A 21,547-nucleotide genomic window follows, 5' to 3' on the forward strand; every position below is an offset into this window, starting at 1 on the left:
ATGGGCTCCGAGACACAGTATGCAGGAGCTCCTCCCCCCCACACCCCCACCACTAACAAAATCTGCTACCCTTCAAACAGAAACACAAACAAAAATCACATACAAAAAAAAAGAATCCTTATAATTTAAAGTGTTTGAGACTTGTATAGGTGAGGATGGAGTTTGCAGGAATGAGGCAGGAACAGGAAAAGAACTAGTGGGGATGAGTCAGGAAAATGAGTTCCTGCGGGGACGGGGAAAAATTTGAAGCTTTTCCTCAAAAAATATATAGCAAAACTAGATAAGTTTCAAAGAAGTGCAACCAAGATGATAAAGGGGATGGAATTCCTCATATGAGATAACGTAACAATAAACTTAGCTGCAGCAATTCTTGTTTCAATTCTATACTAGCATTTAATCCTCGAGGGTCACTACCTTAGTGGCCATCTACATCCTGGCCAGCTATTCTGTGAAATGTGTCACTTGGAAGCACTTGGCAGATCCAAGGTTTTTCAGACACCCACCCCCTTGTCTTACTCACTATGACATGTGATATGAGGAAAGACTAAAGAGGTTAGGGCTTTTCAGCTTGGAAAAGAGAAGGATGAAGGGAGATATGATTGAAATCTACAAAATCCTGAGTGGTGTAGAAAGAGTACAAGTGGATCGATTTTTTACTCCCATCAAAAATTACAAAGACTAGGGGACATTCAAAGTTACAAGAAGATATAGTACTTTTAAAACTAATAGGAGGAAATATTTTTTCACTTATAGAATAGTTAAGCTCTGGAATGCATTACCAGAGGATGTGGTAAGAGCAGTTAATGTAGCTGGGTTTAAAAAAGGTTTGGACAAGTTCCTGGAGCAAAAGACCTGGAGGAAGCCACTGCTTGCCTTGGATCGATAGCATGGAATGTTTCTACTATTTGGGTTTTTGCCAGGTACCTGTGACCTGGATTGGCCACCGTGAAGACAGGATACTGGACTAGAATGACCATTGATCTGACCCAGTAAGTTCTTAAGTCATCCAACTGTGCAGCATGTCAGAGTTGACTGTACTCCACAAAGCATACAGGTTTTTCCTTTAATATGAGATATTAAACTGTTTCATAGCTATCAGAAAGGAATGGCTTACTTTGATTACTAACTGCTAATAAGCTCTAAAATTTTACTGAACAGTATTCTTGGTGTCTGGCATATTAAGTTATATATTTAAAGCAGTTAGGTTTAAAGCAGTTTAACAGTTAAAGCATTAAAAAAGTTACTTCACAGTTGAATAGAGCTGCTGGGAAAACAAATATACCTTATGAAACAGATAATAGCTGTGCTACAGTACAAATGTTTATACCCATCAAAATATAATCTTAATTTTTAAAAAAAAATGTAAACACAATTTCTGCTAAATTTGGCAGCCCTCCGAAACTCCACCCATACAACCTTTTGGTTATCAACACACTTCATTAATTTATAACCCATGCTTCCAAAAAGGAAGCTAGCACTCGTCCATAGAAATGCTTCTAGTTCATGCCTTTCCCAGAGCATGTGCTTGGTCTTCATCCAGCATAAATGTGGAAGGAAAGTCTTTGCCCTTCAGGTATAATTCCAAATTCTGCAACAAGAAAGGGAAATTCAGCATTACATAGCATCTGATTTCTCTGTGTAGACCTGTGATAAAGACAAAAAATTTAACTATTAATAGTAAAGATGCCTCTAATAAGAACATAAGTCATGCCATGTTGGATCAGACTGAAGGTTCACCCAGCCCAGCAACCTGACAAGAGGCCAATCAGCATAGTCAGGAGTGAGCTGGCCTTAAATTGCACCTCTAAGCTTTTGAGGGCCCCATCCTGACATCTGTTTATACGCAGCACATTCCTAACTCTGATTCTTATCATTCCAGTTTCCACATTTTGATTGGTACAGCCCCCACCTCTGGGTTTGTTCTTCTCTGGTTTATTGCTCCCATTTTAAATTCATGCCGCTTCTTGTTTTAATTGACCATGTTGTTTCTGAGGTCCTTCATTGGTTGCCTCAGGATTTTTGTATCTTCTTGTGTTCCTTGGATCTTGCTTTTCCTGTTGAGATCACTTTTGAAGATAAAGTAACAAACTTAAATGCAGTAATTCTTGTTTCAATTCTATACCTGCATTTAGGGCCCCTTTTACGAAGGTGCGCTAAGCATTTTAATGCATGCACTGGATTAGCGCATGCTATAGAGTGCGCTAGCAGAAAATCTACCGCCTGCTCAAAAGGATGCGGTAGCGGCTAGCGTGCGCACTATTCCGCGCGTTAAGGCCCTAGCGCGGCTTTGTAAAAAGAGCCCTTAATCTTTGAGGGCCTACATCCTGGCCAGAGATTCTGTGAAACGCATCACTAGATGTCTTTATTGTTTCAGTAGTCCCCATCTCCCCAAATTTGGAATTGTCTATAATAAAGCCACATGTATAAAATATAGCCAAAATATCATAAAGAAATTCAATGACACACATAGCTTCCTTTGCGCTAAGAGCCATTTTAAAATAATGCTTTTCATTAGCCAGAATTTAGACATAAGGCAGTCATTTTTCAGACTGTTTTAAAGTACCAGATTTTTAAATGGAAAGTATGTGCATACTTTCTTTTTGAAAATCTTTGTGGGTCTCTGTGCCTACAGGAAAATCAGGTTCTTACTTCGTTAATCTTTTTTCTAATAGAAAGGCATACGAGTCTTTAACCAGTGGGTTATTCACTTCTAATTGAAAGTTGTGTAGAATGCATCATGTAAATATTTTTGGCTCTCCTGTATCTCTGGGCTATGCTGTGGCTCCTCAGTTTATACCAAAGTACTATGAAGTAAATGCTGCTTATTTTACCTCATTGGAATGACTACGAGACGACATTGTATTTTCCAAAACAGACAATATTTTTATTGTTAGTATAAAGACTTACAAAATTACAGCAGCAAAGGCATAGCAGAAAGAAATATATTGTCAGTTCAGAATATGCAATGGAGAGTAGAACCTACACCCATATGCCGAGCAGGGGGCTAGCATGTCCCTGCTGGCATACCCAAGTGAATTTCTCTCTGGTTTTACCTGTGATGCGTGGATTGTTAAAAATGTATACCTAACTATTCCTCCCCACAGTCCATGCCTCTCTCACTTCCCCCCCCTCCCCAGTAGAGGGGCCCGAGCAGAAACAGAGAATTCTTCATGAACTTTCTTCCTCCAGCTCTGAGATCCTTATCACCTTGCAGATGCTAATTTGTGGTTTTACTGTAAATCTTCAGGATGGCGTCCTTGTATGCAGAAAGTTGGCAAGGGTGACCTTTTAGCACCCCAGCTTTTCTTGATTCCCATAACTTGCTTCAGAGACAGGCAGTAAATGTTTTGGTACCAAGCTCCCTCATCTCTCTACGCCTCTCTACGCCAGGGATCCTTGCTTGTTATAAATGTTTTATGGCTTTCCAGGGTGCCTGGCATATGTGAAGTCATACAGCACTGATAACAGCTCAGCAGAACCTTGGAGAAGTATCCTCCCAGCAGGGAATGGAGACAAAACTTTGCAGCAAAGGCCAGCTGGGTTAGCATTTCAAAGAATACATGTGTTCACAGACTGCAAGGTACAGGCTGGGCCAGGCTAAGGGAAAATATATGTTAAAAATGTCTGTAGTGTCCAGCATACACAAGTGAGGCCAGTATGTCCAGTTTATCCATCTGTATGTCCAGGTTATCCATCTCAACTATAAGAGGAGAAATAAAAAGCAGGGGCATGGGGAACTTCCTGACAAAGCCAAATCTGCTCTGTTCTTAACAACTATAATCAAAGGCACCAAAGTCAATAGGAACACAAAATAAGGTGGAACAGAACTGTCCACCTACCTGAGTGCAATCAGCACTAACACCTATAAGGTTCTCACAAGTCTCTCAATGTCTTTTGCAACAGAGAGTTCTTTCATCATTCTTCAGATCTGTTGGCAGGAGAAAGTCCAGCATCTGGAAATACATACCTGTCTGAGACAGTGAGCAGGCTAAATGAAGTCTGGCAGGGTGGGCCTTCAAGGCTCATATGCTTTTCTACTAGAAAGAAGATTAATCAAGATAAGAACCTAATCTTCCATTCAAGTGCAAAAAGGCAAACGAGTCTTGAACCAGCAGGATGTACTAAAGCAGTCCCTCAAGTCTAGGGTGGAGCAGATGAGCCTGCTGTTAGCACTGAGGGTCCAAAAGCAGTGTCCAGTCATGCTGTAACATCCACCCTGTAAAATTTTATTAAAATATAGAGGATAGACCACATAGCCATCCTACAAATTTCCTCAGATGGAACTGCATGGGACTCCATCCATGAAGAAGCTACACTTCTTGTAGAGTGTGCTTTCAAAGAAATTGGTGGTTGCTTACCACACCCGATGTATGTTGAAGAAATAGCCATTCGAATCCATCTTGAAATGGAAGCCTTAGAAGCTGGCTTCTCCAGACAGCTAGGATTCATTAGTACAAAAAGATGATCTGAGAGATTAAAATCATTTGTCATCTCAAGGTAATAGAGAAAAAAATCTAACATCCAGCACCAAAATTTTGTTCTTTTTCTTTAAACCCATGGCATGATTGCAGGTAGTTGGACTTCCTGGTTTACATGGAAGGTCTAGACTACCTTTGGCAGAAAAGGTGGTACAGTGTGCAGTGAGATGTCTGCCTCCATCTGAGGAAAGGCTCTCTGCACAACTGCACCTGCAGCTCTGAGAACTTTCTTGCTCAGGCAATAGCTACTAGGAAACTGCCTTGACCGTAAGATCTATCAGTGACGCCTCTTGTAAAGGCTCGTAAGGAGGTTTTACTGAGAGAAATGGAAAACAATCTTAAGACCATCCTGAAGGAACACCAGAACCACTGACATTAGAGCCTTAAAGGGTGCCACATTCTGCTCAGCACACCAGCACTGAAACAATTTCCAAGTCTTTACATAGGCTGCAACAGATGCCAGTTTCTTAAGATCCTAGGGCTGTAGCTATGACTATCTCCGAGTAGCCCTTCCATGTTACAATTGTGCACACAAGAGCCATGCCATAAGTCCAAACATTCTGGATCCTCCAGGGCAATTGGACCCTGCAAGAGAAAAGTTGGATGAAGTAGCATTCTGAGATACGAGTCCCTCTGTAGCTTAACTAGATTCACGTACCAAGGCCTATGGAGCAAATTTGGAGCAACCAGGATTACCAATCTTGGATGGGTTGCTATTCTGTGAATAATCTGGCCTATCATGGGCTTTGAGGGAAACATGTACAACAGACCTTTCTCTGGCCAAGGTTGTACTAGGGTGTTCATGCCAGCATTTCTGGCCTCAAATCTTTGGCTGAAGAACCAAGATACTCACAATGCTGTTGAAGGCCTTCTGGGACAACGACCATTTCCCCAGGTCTATCAGCTGAGACAGTTGGCCTACACACTTGTCCACTCCCACTATATGTGCTGCAGGTGGGCTTATGCCAGCAAAAAAATGTATGAACGTTAGATTCTCAAAACTTTGCATTGAAAACCGATGGGCTGCTGTTGCAGCCATTATTGTAGTGATTTCAAAAAAGCGAGTCATTCTCCAAAAAACATGCACGCAAATAAGGTTGGCAGAGAGTAGCAAAGGTTTGCTAAATTTGCACGTGCCCATCGCTGGGCACATGCATAGAATAAACGCACAAAAAAAATTAAAGATTAGCAGGAGGGATGCCCATTCCCTCCTGCCGTGTCTCACAATCACCCAACACTGCTACTCCCCCTGGGGCAGGAGAAATGCCCACTACCTCTTGCCACCAAGCAATGCCCTCCCAGCAGTGGGAGAGATGCCCACTCCCTCCTGCCGTCACACAATCCCCCCCAACTCTCCCTCATTCCTCTGATGACCTCCCATCCCCTCCCTCTTACTTTGTTAATGATGGCTGGCTGGAGGGATGTCTACTCCCCTCCAGCCAGCAGGCCCGCCTCTTCAAAACAGTAAACCTTCCCCTCCCTGGTGCATCCTGGGATGCACCAGGGAGGGGCCTAAGGCTCTGATTGGCCCAGGTTGTTTAAGGCCTCTCCTATGGGAGGGGCCTTAGGTGTCTGGGCCACTGAGAACACTAGGGCCTTTAGGTTTTAGGTGGTTTGGAGGCAGATTGAGGCTTTTAAAATCAGATCGAGAAATCTAAGGTGGTCGCCATGGTAGCATTTTGGCTCAGGAGAGCTAAATAAAAAGCACAAAAAATTCAGAAAAGCAGTTTTTGGAGATAGGGGATCCAAGCCCCAGAAACCTCCAAAAAGGCTATTAGAAGACCCCCCCCCCCCATGTTTCCCATAGACCACAATGGGCTGTACTCAGTTATGGTGGTACTGTGATTGCTTCAGCTAAAACAGCAGCTAAAATATGGAGATGACTAGTACCTCAAGAAAGGCATATAAAATGACTCCAAATGTTTGTTTTTTGGTGTTGCCAGTCAAACTAAGTTATAGCCCGAGACCCCCCAGAGATCCTCATACATTGTCATGGGGGGAGGGGGGAGAACACAGCTGAAACTCGATAGAGCCCTCAGAATTAACATGGAGCCCACAGCCTGAGCTCGAGTTCCGGAAATAAACAGGAGCAAGCTTTGCAACTAGGGGAACAATCCTCCGAACCTTTCAAAAGTCTTCCAGTGTAGGCTGGCTAGGTAGGTGTCCTGTAAAAGGGTTGCCCTCCCAGCTACAAATTTCAGACAGGAGAGAGTCTGTGTATTCTCCCAGGCAGAGCTGTCCCAGTAAAACTGGGAACCTCAGAACACCGAGAAACCTCAAATTCAGGATTAAAAAAATCTCAAAATAAATCTAAATCAGAGCAGATGAGGCAGACACCTTTAACGTGTGTGTAACTGAGGAGCTGCAGCCCAGCCCAGAGATACAGGAAGTGAAGCTGAAAAAAATTACATAATGCCTTCTACACAACTCATGATTAGAGGTGATTAACCATATGCCTTTTGCACTAGAATTTATATATATAACATGTATAGAATTGAAACCAAAATGCAGACTCCATGTGCTATTTACTTACCTCTGACATCCAGAAATATTTCCTGGTAAAGGGGATAAAAACAAATGTTTTGGAACACTGCTAGAAATTTATGACAGGTTAAAGGGAGCAATTTTCAGCCACCTGATTCACGTAGGTAGAAAAAGAGATTATGTACTTACCCTGGTAAGCTCTTTTCCAGTAGTTAGGTGAGACATTCTAGAGACAGTAGGGTTATTTCCATATAGCCGCATGCTGCTGCAGAAGGAATCCACTATGAATTTTTCACTCTGCCTCTGTTATACTTCACTGGGCTCTCTAGCTCCACCTTCAGTTAATACCCAAGCACTTTAGAGCCACCCAATATACATGAAGTAAAGGCACCTGTAGCAACAGGCTTAAACAAATTATTCTGCTCTAAAGTAACTTAACAATACCATTAAATGCCAACACCGGCTTCAAAGGAGCCAATAAACTACTCCCCAATAAATTGAAAAATATATACAAAGTCTTCCCAGCTGACAGGCATCCAAGAATCAGCCTGGAGAAGTATAAACAAACTGAAAACTGTAAGAAGGCGCAGGAAGGACAGGGCGGGAGTCTAGAATGTCTCACCTATCTACTGGAAAAGAGCTTACCAGGGTAAGTACATAATCTCTTTTTTCCAGTGCAATAGGCGAGACATTCTAGACCAGTAGTCTCAAACTGAAACCCTTTGCAGGGCCACATTTTGGATTTGTAGGTACTTGGAGGGCCTCAGAAAAAAATAGAACATAGAAACATAGAAGATGATGGCAGAAAAGGGCTACAGCCCATCAAGTCTGCTCACTCTGCTTACCCATCCCCTATCTATGCCCTAATGATCCAATTTCCTTATCTTGACCCTCGTAGGGATCCCACTGGGTATCCCATTTATTCTTAAAGTCTGGCACGCTGTCTGCCTCGATCACCTGCACTGGAAGCTTGTTCCAATGATCAACCACTCTCTCTGTGAAGAAATACTTTCTGGTGTCGCCATGAAATTTTCCGCCCCTGAGTTTGAGCGGGTGCCCTCTTGTGGCCAAGGGTCCCTTGAGAAAGAAAATATCATCTTTCACTTCGACACGTCCCGTGAGGTACTTAAATGTTTCGATCATGTCTCCCCTCTCCCTACGTTCCTCGAGAGTGTAAAGCTGCAATTTGATCAGTCTCTCTTCGTACGAGAGACCCTTGAGCCCCGAGATCATCCTGGTGACCGTCCGCTGAATCGATTCAATTCTGCGCACATCTTTACTGTAATGTGACCTCCAGAATTGCACACAGTACTCCAGATGAGGTCTCACCATGTACAACGGCATTATGACTTCAGGCTTCAGGCTTTTGGGTTCTAATGGTACAACCCAATATCTGCCTTGCCTTAGATGAAGCCTTCTCCACTTGATTGGCAGTTTTCATGTCTGCACTGATGATTACACCTAAATCTCGTTCTGCTGAAGTCCTAGTTAAAGTTTCTCCGTTCAAGAAGTACGTCCTGCATGGATTTCCACTTCCGAGGTGCATGACCTTACATTTCTTAGCATTGAAGCCTAGCTGCCAGGTTGAGGACCAACTTTCCAATGTAAGCAGGTCCTGCGCCATATAATTCTGTAAACTGCATTCACTTACTATATTACATAGTTTGGTGTCATCGGCGAATAGTGTTATTTTACCTTGAAGCCCTTGAGTCAGATCCCCTATGAATATGTTGAAAAGGAGTGGACCCAGGACCGAGCCCTGCGGCACTCCACTGGTCACCTCTGATGTTTTAGAGAGGGTACCATTAACCACCACCCTCTGAAGTCTGCCACTCAGCCAATCATTGACCCATGCAGTTAGTGTCTCTCCTAACCCCATCGATTCCATCTTGCTTAGCAGCCTGCGGTGTGGGATACTGTCAAAAGCTTTACTGAAGTCCAGGTACACGACGTCCAAAGACTCTCCCAAGTCCAACTTTCTTGTTACCAGTCAAAGAAGCTGATGAGATTGGATTGGCAGGACCTACCCTTGGTGAATCCATACTGACTGGGATCCCGAAGATTCCCTTCATTCAAGATCGTATCCAATTTGCTTTTAATTAGTGTTTCCATGAGTTTGCACACTATTGATGTGAGACTCACCGATCTATAATTCGCAGCCTCTGCCCTGCAACCCTTTTTATGCAGAGGAACGACATTAGCTAATTTCCAGTCCAGGGGAACTTTCCCCTTACTTATGGAGAGATTGAATAGCTCAGCCAACGGTTTCGCTAGGACATCGCTCAATTCTCTGAGCACTCTTGGGTGCAAATTGTCTGGTCCCATGGCTTTGTCCGAGTCTTGCCAGTTCACTGTAAACTTCACCTGGTGTGAACTCAAAATTCTGAAATGGGTCTTCTGTGCTTTGTGTTGCCTTCAACTGCGGACCGTGTCCCGGTGCCTCACAGGTGAAGACTGAGCAGAAGTATTCATTCAGTAGTTCAGCTTTATCGGAATCTGCTTCCATGTAACTTCCGTCCGGTCTTCTAAGGCGTACTATCCCGCCTGTGTTCCTTTTTCTGTCACTAATATACCTGAAGAAGGATTTGTCCCCCTTTTTAATGTTTTTTGCCAGAATTTCTTCCACTCGAAGTTTTGCCTCCCTAACTGCCATTTTGACCGCTGTAGACCTGGTCCTATATTCTACCTTTGCCTCTCGTTTCTCCGTGCGCTTGTAGGAGAGAATCGCTTTTTTCTTCTCCTTAATGAGGTGCGAGATCTCCGTGGTGAACCATTGGGGTTTATTGTTTCTTTGTCGTTTATTTACTGATTTTATGAAGCGGCAAGTTGCTTCATGTATGGTTGATTTCAGTGTTAACCACTTAGCTTCTACATCATCGGTCTCCGCTTGGTCCTGCAGCGTCTGATGGACGAAATCTCCCATGCGTGTGAAGTCTGTGCCCCGGAAATTGAGTACCTTTGTTTTCGTGTACCTTTGCATGAGGTAAAACTCTTTATAGTTTATAAATCTTTCCTTTTGGCTCAGTCTTAATAATAATATTGTAATTTATAGCTAAAGAGACAAATGATGAAGAAACTGTTTTATTTTACTTTTTTGATTATGATAAACATACCGAGGGCCTCAAAATAGTACCTGGCGGGCCGCATGTGGTCCCCGAGCTGCGAGTTTGAGACCACTGTTCTAGACAATAGGGACTTACAAAAGCAAACCCCCAAAATCTAGGGTGGCCTTGCTGCGCCGACCCTGAAGACTGAGGACCCAAACGTGGAATCCTGTCTTGCCGCATTGTCCACTCTGCAGAACTTAGCAAACATGTGAAGACCATGTCGCCACTCTGCAAATCTCCTCAGGAGAGACAGATCTAGCTTCAGCCCATGAAGAAGTAACACTCCTGGTAGAATGCGCTTTAACGGAAACAGGAGACCATTTCCCTGAAAAAGTAGGTTGATGAAATGGCCCTGTGGATCCATCTGGAAATTGTGGCCTTGGAACCGGGAGCGCCCCGCTTAACTGAATGAGTCAGCACAAACAAATGGTCAGAGAGATGAAACTCGTTGGTGACTTCCAAATAACGCAGAAGAACTCTGCATACATTCAGTTTCTTCAACAGGTGGGCCTGCGTCTTGGAACCTGTCAGTTGAAAGGCAGGCGCAAACACTTCTTGATTGACATGGAAAGCCAAAACTACTTTTGTTTGTCTGGATGGGAATGTTTGGAAGGAGTAGAAATGCACTGGGCAAAACTGAAAGAAATTATTGCAATTGTAATTTCTTTTTTGTGAGGCAAGTAAGTAAAAGTAAGAGGAAAAGAAGGCCATTTTGGTTCTCAAAAGTAGTAGCTGAGAAGGCAAGGAATAAGAGGTTAGTTTTCATAAACTATAAAAGATTGCAGAAAGAAGAAGACGCAAAAATATCTGGAAAAGTTAAGAGAAGCTGGTCGTGTAGTCAGGAAAGCAATGATGCAAATGAAAGAAAAAAAATCACTGACACGGTAAAACGGGAAGACAAGACTTTTTTTAGATATATCGGCGATAGGAAGAAGTGCAAAAGTGGCATTCTGAGACTCAAAGTTGAAGGGAAGAAATATGTAGAAGCTGATAAAGAAAAAGGCTGAATTGCTTAACACATATTTCTGTTCTGTGCTGCATTTTGTTGTAACCCAAATATTAGAAGAGTGCCCTGTGGTGTGTCAGAGATTAAGTTCTCTGCTTATGCGGATGGCTGAATGTTTAGGTTACTTATCTCTGTTAATCTTCTTTCTTGTAAATAGCATCTGGAATCTACACGATAGGGTCATGTAACTCTTCCAGCCTTAAACTGTAGGGAACCAAAACCAAGTTTTAGCCCCTCCTCCTGTGGTCATCTCCTGTCACTCACCCCTGGAACTCCAGTCAGTGCCCAAGCCAGGCAGTTCTATAGCAAACAGGAAACACAAGAAAAGAGAGAGGGGGAATGAAGGGACTCCCCGCTGCATAATTAATTCTGTTCATAATAACCATAATCAAAACTATTATTGCCCTAAAGCTAGAGATAGCACCAACATGGAGCATAAACATATCTAGAGACATGATATAAAGATATAGCATAACATGCAGCAATTTGTAACCGCACAAATTTGGATAAATGAAACACCGCCTGAGGGTTCAGAAGGGAACAAACCACCCGGGAACCCCGATAACCAAGCGGAAAACACAAGTAGTGCATGCACAATGAGTCATGTCAAAGACAAAAATCCATCTTACTAAGTACTGGTCATAAGACCTGCGAATTGGACAGAAACAAACGGGAGGATGTGTAGATTCCAGAAGCTAATTACAAGAAAGAAGATTAGCAGAGGTAAGTAATCCTAATCTTTTGTTCTTGTACAATGCCTCTGGAATCTACACGATAGGAACATATCAAAGCAGTACCAGCACATCGAGGGGGGGGGGGTAAGGGGGGAGTCTGATGAGCCTTCCGCCAGGACTGAAGCCCCAAAATCTGCATCTTGCATTACCGCCACAAGTTGGTAGAACTTCAGAAAAGACAGAGAAGCCCAAGTGGCTACCCTGCAAATGAGAGGAAGCCATGCCTCTGGTAGAGTGAGCCTTCATCCCAAGGGGAGGCTTCTTCGCTGACATGTAGCCAGTGGAAATGGCAGCACAGATCCATCGAGAGATGGTAGCCTTAGCAGCAAGCCTACCCAGCCGGGCAGGATCCACCAGGACAAACAGAAAAACCGAAAGAAGACAGTTCTTGGTAGATGGTAAATTGCTTCCGGCATCCTACTTACAGGAGGAGTATGGCCTTATGGTGTCTGAGGCCTTTCAATATAATCAGGTGGTGGACTTTCTGCGCAAGAGGGCACTGCAGGACCTTCTTACAGATAACACAACTTGGGATAAAGCTTGGGAGGCCTCTAGTGGGAGGGGGTGCATCTCCAGACTTTATTTTTTATTTTTAGTTTTTTCACGACCAACTACCGGGGCATTATTTTCAATATTGGGAAACATTGCTGCAGCATATGCTTAACCTGCAACAATGGAAGTCAATATTGCGTGCTCTACTTAGGGTCTCAATTGCTACCAATATGGTGGAAAATGGTTATAAAGTTTTATATCGGTGGTATTACACACCTGAGAGGCTCCACAGGATCAATTCAAACATATCTGATCTCTGTTGGTGCAATTGTGAAGCACAAGGGACGTTTGCTCATATATGGTGGTCGTGCCCTTAAGTATGTCCTTTTTGGGATATGGTAATCTCCATTATGTCAGATATCTGTGGGGTTTTAATTGTTAAAGAGGTGGGTTGTGCGCTTTTGAATATGACTCCGCAGGGAATGCCAACTAAGCTCTCTCCCCTCATTGCTTCTTTGGTGACTGCGGTGCGCCTGGTATTGGCTGCAGTATGGCATCAGGAGACTACTCCATCCCAAGAAGCAAGTTATCTGTAAATTGGATTACGTATATCATATGATTAAGTTAACTGCTATGAAGCATCACAGACTGGGAAAATTTCAGATGCAATGGAAACCATATATTGTTTGGTGTGAACGAAGGGGGCTATCTGTTTAGCTGTATCATACCGTTATACTTGCTATCTCCAGAACCACAGGGGAGGGGGAGTTCAGGGATGATTGAAGTACATATGATGAGGGGTTATTTTCATTGTATCAAAGAGTCATGTTACAACTGTTTTGTGGTTTGTATTTTTTTGAGCAGTACTTGTATTTCTATTTTCGTTTTTTCAATAAAATCTAAATTTGAAAAAAAAAAAAAAAAAAGAAAGAACGAAAGATGGAAGTCATTCGTGACCTCTAAGCATCTCAGAAGGAGACACCATATGTACAGCTACTGCAAAACACAATCCTTGGACTTGGAGCCCGATGGAACAAAAACGGGCAGTCGAACTTCCTGATTGACATGGAATGTTGAGACCACTTTGGGAAGGAAAGAAGGTACTGTCCTCAAGAGAACAGCCAAAGCTGCGATGCAGAGAAAAGGATCCCTGCACAAAAGAGCATGGAGCTCCAAAACTCTACATGCAGAAGAAACTGCTACAAGAAATGGTCCTGATGTTAAGATAATTCAGTGAGATCTGAACTAGAGGTCCATAGGGTAGACAAGCCAGCAAGTAGATAACCAAGATCTAATTCCACGTTAGGCAAGGCAGTTGCAAAGGAGGCCTCAGCTTCCCCGCCTCACATAAAAAATGGACAGCATCCAGGCGAGATGCCTGCAAACCCCCAAGAGCAGCAGGACCCAAACACGAGAGTCCCGCAATCTGAACATGGAGTGGGTGACGAGATGGCAGATGAAGTTTAATGTAGAGAAATGTAAAGTCTTTCACGTAGGAAACAGAAACCCGAGGTACAGCTACACGATGGGAGGGCTGCCATTGAGTGAGAGTACCCAAGAAAGGGACTTGGGGATAATAGTGGACAAGACAATGAAGCCGTCGGCACAGTGCGCAGCAGCCGCTAAGAAAGCAAATAGAATGCTAGGTATAAACAAGTAGGATATTACAACCAAAACGAAAGAAGTTATCCTGCCGTTGTATCAGGCGATGGTGCGCCCACATCTGGAGTACTGCGTCCAATATTGGTCGCCGTACCTAAAGAAGGATATGGCGATACTCGAGAAGGTTCAGAAGAGAGCGACGCGCTTGATAAAAGGTATGGAAAACCTTTCATACGCTGAAAGATTGGAGAAACTAGGGCTCTTTTCCTTGGAGAAGCAGAGATTTAGAGGGGATATGATAGAGACTTACAAGATCATGAAGAGCATAGAGAAAGTGGAGAGGGACAGATTCGTCAAACTTTCAAAAACTACAAGAACGAGAAGGCATTCGGACAAATTAAAAGGGGACGGATTCAGAACCAATGCTAGGAAGTTCGTCTTTACCCAGAGGGTGGTGGTGGACACCTGGAATGCGCTTCCAGAGGGCGTGATAAGACAGAGTTCGGTTTTGGGGTTCAAGAAGGGATTGGATGATTTCCTGAAGGAAAAGGGGATAGAAGGGTATAGATAGAGGATTACTATACAGGTCCTGGACCTGATGGGCTGCCGCATGAGCGGACTGCTGGGCATGATGGACCTCGGGTCTGACCCAGCAGAGGCATTACTTATGTTACTTACTTATGTTATGAAGAAACCACAAGTTCCTTCCTAATCCCAGCTTGCAGGAAGTCCAGGACCAGTGCCCCTGAAGGGGCTGAGGGATCCACTTGAACCCTCGCACACCAAGCCTGAAAGCATCACCTGGCTTTCACATAGGCTGACACAGTAAATCTCTGCTGACTCCGAAGGAGTGTAGCGATGCCTGCAGATGAATAGCCCCTAGCTGACAACGCTGCGTGCTCAAGAGCCAAGCCGTTAAGGCCAAAGGGGTCCAGATCTTGGGGCATTAAAGGGGCCATGCATGAGCAGCCACAATTGGCAGGGAAGCCGCAGATCCTTCACTATGTTCAACTGCACCCAGACCCCCTACACCTAAGGCTGTAGGAAACAAAACTGGAGTTCCATGAGTGAGGGATAGGAGATGACCACAGGAGGAGGAGCTAAAACTTGGTTTTGGTTCCCTACAGTTTAAGGTCGGAAGAGTTACATGACCCTATTGTGTAGATTCCAGAGGCACTGTACAAGAAATATTGTTATACACTACACCTGATTCAATTCAGCATATAATGTATATGATTCAGGCTTATTCTTATGTATCTGGGTATAAACTCAATAATTCCAAATCAGAAATAATGCCATTAAATTGCCCAGAGATAGGTAGTTTTATTAAAGTTTAAATATTTGGGGATCCTTGTTTTAAGTATTGCCTTATAAAGGAAGTTAGTCCTTTCGAAATGTGGGCTAGATGGAAGTTTTTAGATTAATGATTTTTCCTTTTATGACGTATGAGTTTAAAATTCCATTCTTTACTGTTCTGGGTATTGAATTGTTGTGAAAATTATAAATAAATAAATATTTGGGCATTTACTTTGACAGTTGAAGAAACACTGGAATATAACACTACACATTTATATAACATTATAACAAAACTGACCTCATGTTGGTCACCTCTTAAATTATCTTGGTGGGGTAGGCTGGATATGATTAAAATGATGAATCGGCTGGTGATCAATTACACAAACAATATGTGCCAACATATCATAAAATTGAAACAATGTTGTCAAGATTTTTATGCAATAACAAGCCCCATAAATTTCGCCTAAAAAAGTTAAAGTGCGATAAGCATTGGGGAGGAGTTAAATTCCCAAGTTTCTATGACTACCATTTATACTTAGACAAAGCTCTAAGTGGATATGTTCAGATCAAATGCCACTAACTCCTGCTTGGTTGAAATTTGAAGATTCCTTATCAATTGGTGAGCCATTGTGGACTATCCCTTTTACGAAATCTGGGAATGAACAAAATTTGAATAATGTATTCTTGGCTAAAAGAATTGCATTTCAAGAATTAGAAAAAGGTGTTAAGGTTCATTGGAAGGATACTATGGGGTCCTTTTATCAAGCTGCGGTAGGGATTTAACGCACGTAATACTGCACGTTAATACGCCTGCCGCGCTAGCCGCTAATGCCTGCATTAAGCAGGCGTTAGTTTTTTAGCTGGCCGCGGGGGATAGCGCGTGATGAAATGTCCAACGCGCTAACCCCGCTAGCGCGGCTTGATAAAAGGAACCCAATGTGGGCACCTATTTGGAATAATCCCAATCATAAAATACAGGATAAGACAATTTATTGGAAGATCTAGAAAAAGGCTGGAATTTGGCAGGTTAAATCATTTAAAGCAGTGTATCTCAAACTGTGTGCCGAGGCACACTAGTGTGCCTCCTGATATTCCAAGTGTACTGTGGCACACTGAGGAGGAAGAGAAGCATCTACCAGCTGATTTCCCTACACAGTATAGCGCCAGCGTTGCCTGATTCGCTGAAAGCCTGCATATTTCTCCCTTCTCTTTAGCATCCTCTGGCTTTCCCCTGGCCTCACGATCTCACCTTTAAAGCTAATTACAGCAGCCTGCAGAGGATCGCCAGTAGGTAAAATGATTTTATTTTCAATATAGTGATTGAAATGTGTCAGTTTTGAGAATTTATATCTGCTGTGTATATTGTGTGTATATGAAAAATGAATGGAAAAAATTGCATTACAATTAGTAAAGGGGAAGGGATCTGGGGCAGAGTTTGAGTGGGCTTAGGGAGGTCTGTTGATATTTGTTAGACTTAGGGGGTACTTAGCTTGAAGTAGTTGAGAAACACTGCTGTAGGCAATCAGCTGGCGCCAATGCCTCTCCTTCTCTCTGTCCCTCTTCCCTGCCAGCACCCCCTACTGGCATCTCAGGGCCCATCTGGAGGGACTCTGCACATGTGCGGACATCAACATGATGATGTCACACATATGCGTGATGTCATCACGGTGACGTCCGTGTACTTCTGGGTGCCTCAAGTCATAGCCACTACCTTTAGTGTGCCCCGGCTCAAAAAAGTTTGAGAGAAACTGGTTTAAAGAATAATGAGGATTGAGTTTCATTTTGTGAATTAGTTGGTAAATATGGGTTACTTGAAAAACAATAATATAGATGGATTCAGCTCTTACACTGTATCAAATTGGCTCAGACTGTATTTCCTTATATTCTTCTTTAAATAGTTTTAGAGAAACAGCCTCTAAATGGTATCAATGTTTAAAATTGGCCACTTATACCGTGTTTCCCCCATTATAGGACCTCCTCCTTTAGTAAGACACCCCCCTTTTTTTCCCCACCTGGGAAATATAAGGCCCCCCCCGAAAATAAGGCACTATTTGGCAAGCATGTCTTGGCGATCCAGAGCAGTGGCGTACCAAGGGGGGGGCGGTGCGCCCCGGGTGCCAGCCCTAAGGGGGTGCTCCCGGCCTTGCCGTTCAGTCCCCCCCCACCCCCGAAGGACCGCTCGCCCCACTGACCTTCCTGCACCACCTGCGAAGCAGCCCGCAGCAGGATCGCGAAGTCAGCGTCAGCGATCCCTGCGCTGCTTAGGCGCTGCTTCCTGCGCCGCGATCCTGCCCCTCCTCTGACGTCAGAGGAGGGGCGGGACCGTGGCGCAGGAAGCAGCGCAGGGATCGCTGACGCTGACTTCGCGATCCTGCTGCGGCTGCTTCATAGGTGGTGCGGGGAGGCCAGGGGGGCGAGCGGTCCTTCGGGGTGGGTCGGGGCACCAGGCCTTCAGGGTGGGGCGGGCGGGCAGGCAGGCAGGCTTTCAAGGGGGAGGGGGTGACAGGCAGGCAGGCAGGCCTTCAAGGGGGGACAGGCCTTCGGGGGGGGTGCAGGCCTTCAAGGGGGGGCAGGCAGGCCTTCAGGGGGGGTGCAGGCCTTCGGGGGGGGTAGGCCTTTGGGGGGGTGCAGACCTTCAAGGGGGTGCAGGCCTTCAAGGGGGGGGACAGGCCTTCAAGGGGGGAAAGGCAGGCAGGCCTTCAAGGGGGGGACAGGCCTACAAGGGGGGGACAGGCCTACAAGGGGGTGGGACAGGCCTTCAAGGGGAGGACAGGCCTTCGGGGGGGTGCAGACCTTCAAGGGAGTGCTGGCCTTCAAGGGGGGGGTGCAGGCCTTCAAGGGGGGGGTGCAGGCCTTCAAGGGGGAGAAGGCCTTCAAGGGAGAGACAGGTAGGCAGGCAGGCCTTCAAGGGGGGACAGGCCTACAAGGGGGGGACAGGCCTACAAGGGGGTGGGACAGGCCTTCAAGGGGGGGACAGGCCTTCGGGGAGGTGCAGACCTTCAAGGGAGTGCAGGCCTTCGGGGGGGGGTGCAGGCCTTCAAGGGGGGACAGGCAGACCTTTAAGGGGGGACAGGCCTTTGGGGGGGACCATGATTTAGAAGTACACGGAGGGAAGGGGGTGTTCAAAGAGACGTGCATATGCCAAACTTTGGGGGGGGGAAGAAATAATGGGTCTGAAAATAGAGGAGAGGGAGAGAGATGATGGACCATGGGATTTATATATATTTTGTGATTATAATATGTCAGATTTATATATGTCATATATATAAATCTATGATAAATAACATATAAAGGAACAGAACCTACTTCAAACGTCTTTTATCATACAGTGGTGCTCAGATTCCAAGATGGAAGGTTAAAGAACTCAGAAAGGGCAACAGCCTTAAAGAGACTTAAATGGTATCAATCATTGCACCGGGTTGTAAAAGATGTTATGAAGTACTGCATAAGTGGTTTATAAAGTTCATAAATGCAAAAATTGCAAAGAGGTTTTTAGTCCAATTTTTAAACAACTTGATATGATTAAAGCTTGAATGAAGTAAATAACTTAGCTGAGAAATAGAGAATGCATAGGTGTAACTGGGTCCTGACGCGTTTCGCCGCTATGGCTTCTTCAGAGAACCCACTCGCAATCAATATATTCACTGCTTGTTATGCTTGGTTTCAATGTTAAGTTCTGCAACATCAAAAAACAAAGTGCATGGAAATGTTTAGATTCAAAGTAGAAGTTATTAACTAAACCAAAAACTCTACCAGACTCTCGACGCTGTCGGCGGGACACCTACTGTTGATTCCGTAATCTTTCAGTTTCCTGTGACGTAAGCGCTCAGCTGAGCACCCGGCATTTATACACTGAAGAAGATGTCAGTCATTTAATGGAGGAACGCCCACCATTCTACTTCTTTATTCAGGCCAGAGGGAGAGACCGTCCTCCAGTGATAGATCCAACTTTGTTCACGCTTCCATAGCCATGCCTGGGTATTACCTCCTCTACTACCATGGGCCACCTCTAATACCGTGAATTGTAAATCTTGGAGCTGGTGCGACATGGTCTGCCAGTGTAGAACTAAAGGGGCATTGATGTCGCCCCTTCTAATTTTGCTCAGATGTTCTGTAATCCGTGTTTTAATACTTCTGGTGGTGTGTCCGATATATAACAGATTGCATGGGCATTGAATAAGGTAAACAACCCCTATGGTATCACAATCCGAAAATTGCTGTAACGTGTGTTGCTTGGGAAGCAAAGGATGGTGGATGCAAGAAGTTTCCAAAACATGCGAACACATAGTACAATTACCACATTTGAAATGTCCTTTGGGCTCAGGTATCAGGATTTCTCCTGATGTATCAACAAAATGAGACTTGGATACAAAATCCCGTAGATTTTTGCCCCTGGAATAGGCAAAAAGAGGTAGTTGCCCCAGACATTGGTGTGCCTGAAGAATGTGCCAATGTGTGTTTATGATTTTTTTGATTTGGAATGCTTGATAAGAATAAGGCAACGTGCACACCAATCGAGGTTCGCGTTGATCAGGGGATGGTTGCAACAAGTAATCACGGTGGGCAAACAGAGCCCGTTTGTAAGCTTTTTTGATAATGCTGTGGGGGTACCCACGTTCACTGAACCGTCGCCACATGTCATCAGCCCGGAGTTTAAATTCTTCTCTAGTACTACACAGGCGCCTGAGTCTTAAAAATTGGCCCACTGGTAAATTGTTCTTTAGATGACGGGGGTGATAACTTCCATAATGCAACAACGTGTTTCTATCAGTGGACTTGCGGTGGATGGTAGTGACGAAGGTTCCTTCATGAATGGTAATATGAATATCCAAAAAAGCTATATGAGTGTATGAGGTACATGCAGTAAATTGCAAATGTGAATTGCATGTGTTTAACCACTGTAGAAATTGATGAAATAAATCCAAAGTGTTAATCCAAATCAAAAAAACATCATCTATATATCGTTTCCATGTGTATATTTCTCGAAAATATATAGATGGGTAAACAAAGGTGTCCTCAAAATCTGTAACATAAAGACATGCCAGAGACGGGGCCATGGTGGCCCCCATCGCGGTTCCTTGTATTTGTTGATAAAAATCAGCATCAAACATGAAGTAATTGTGTTGGAGAGCAATGCTGGCAATGGTGACTAAAAAATCTACTTTGGCTTTAGGCAATTGAAGGGTATCCAGATGTTTACGTACCACCTCAATGGCACCACTCTGAGGAATATTAGTGTATAAAGCCTGGATGTCAAGCGTGACTAACACTGCTCCCGGAGGAATACTATGTGGCTCCTGGAGCCAAACTAACATAGATGTAGTATCTTTTACATAGGACTTAGCACCAGATACTAAGGGTTTCAAATAGAAATCTACAAAATCTGACAGTGGCTCTAGAACAGAACCAATGCCAGAAACAATAGGGCGCCCTGGAGGCCTGGTCAGATGTTTATGTATTTTAGGAACGAAATATATCACAGGGATGGTAGGATGATTCTGATGAAGAAACCGATACTCCCTATCTGTGATGGTCCCCTGTTCCAATGCCTGTAAAAGAATATGATGAATGAGGTCAGAGATGCTCACTGTGGGGTCACAGGGCAGAGCTAGGTAGTAATGGCTGTCACTGAGTTGCCTACGGGCTTCAGCCACATAGGCTTCTGTATCTTGTACAACGATGCCCCCTCCCTTGTCTGCCGTTTTAATGACAATGTTCGAATCATGGGTCAATGTACTTAGAGCAGTGGTCATTTCGGGTGACATATTACGTTTACAGTGAGAGGGTTGCTGTTCTAAATTCAAGATATCTTTCTCAACAAGATTGTGAAAAACTTGCAAGTGTGGATCCAATGGCCCAGGGGGGTTCCATGTAGAAGTTTTGCGTAACTCTATGGGGCCGGACTCAGATGGTTGATCTTGAAAAAACAGTTTTAAATTACACTTTCTGATGAGTTTAAATAAACTGATTCTAGTATCCAAAGGGTTGTAATTTGAAAAAGGAACAAATGACAGCCCTTTGGAAAGAACAGCAACCTCATTTGTCGTCAAAGTCCTACTAGATAAGTTGAAAACATTGTTTTCTACATTTAGGGTTTTGGAGGGCGTCTCCCCCTGGTGGACCGAGGACCTCCTGTTTTGTGGGAGGCCGTCCCTTGAAAATTTACAGTGGTAGATCGGGTTTGAATTGGACCTGTCATTGTTGAGCTACTTGAATCAGTGCTAGGGTCTTCTCCACTGGATCCACTAGAGGACTGCGCATAGGTGATTTTTCTAGGCTGTCGAGAACGTTTATTGCGGTCCATCCAGGGGTAGACGTACCCCCGGATGTAATCCCCCTCATCTCTTT

The 21,547-nt window shown here is 44.2% G+C and overlaps 1 protein-coding gene across 2 annotated transcripts in view; it reads right to left on the reverse strand.

Annotated features, from left to right (window-relative positions):
• Positions 1–1,049: 1,049 nt before the first annotated feature.
• The window catches only part of UAP1L1 (UDP-N-acetylglucosamine pyrophosphorylase 1 like 1), a 92,643-nt gene continuing 72,145 nt past the window's right edge, over positions 1,050–21,547 (reverse strand). Inside the window, exons 9-10 of one of the 2 annotated variants that reach the window (XR_004540958.1) lie at positions 1,910–2,066; positions 1,484–1,588 (exon numbers count right to left, since the gene is read on the reverse strand). Coding sequence is in view for 1 of the 2 variants with exons in the window: in XM_033962105.1 (XP_033817996.1) it covers positions 1,502–1,588 (87 nt within the window). In the remaining variant the exon portion in view is untranslated. Of the gene's footprint in view, positions 1,589–1,909; positions 2,067–21,547 lie in introns of both variants that reach the window. The other variant, XM_033962105.1, reaches the window with a different exon arrangement.

Source organism: Geotrypetes seraphini, chromosome 10 (genome assembly GCF_902459505.1).
Source record: "Geotrypetes seraphini chromosome 10, aGeoSer1.1, whole genome shotgun sequence".
NCBI lineage: Eukaryota > Metazoa > Chordata > Amphibia > Gymnophiona > Dermophiidae > Geotrypetes > Geotrypetes seraphini.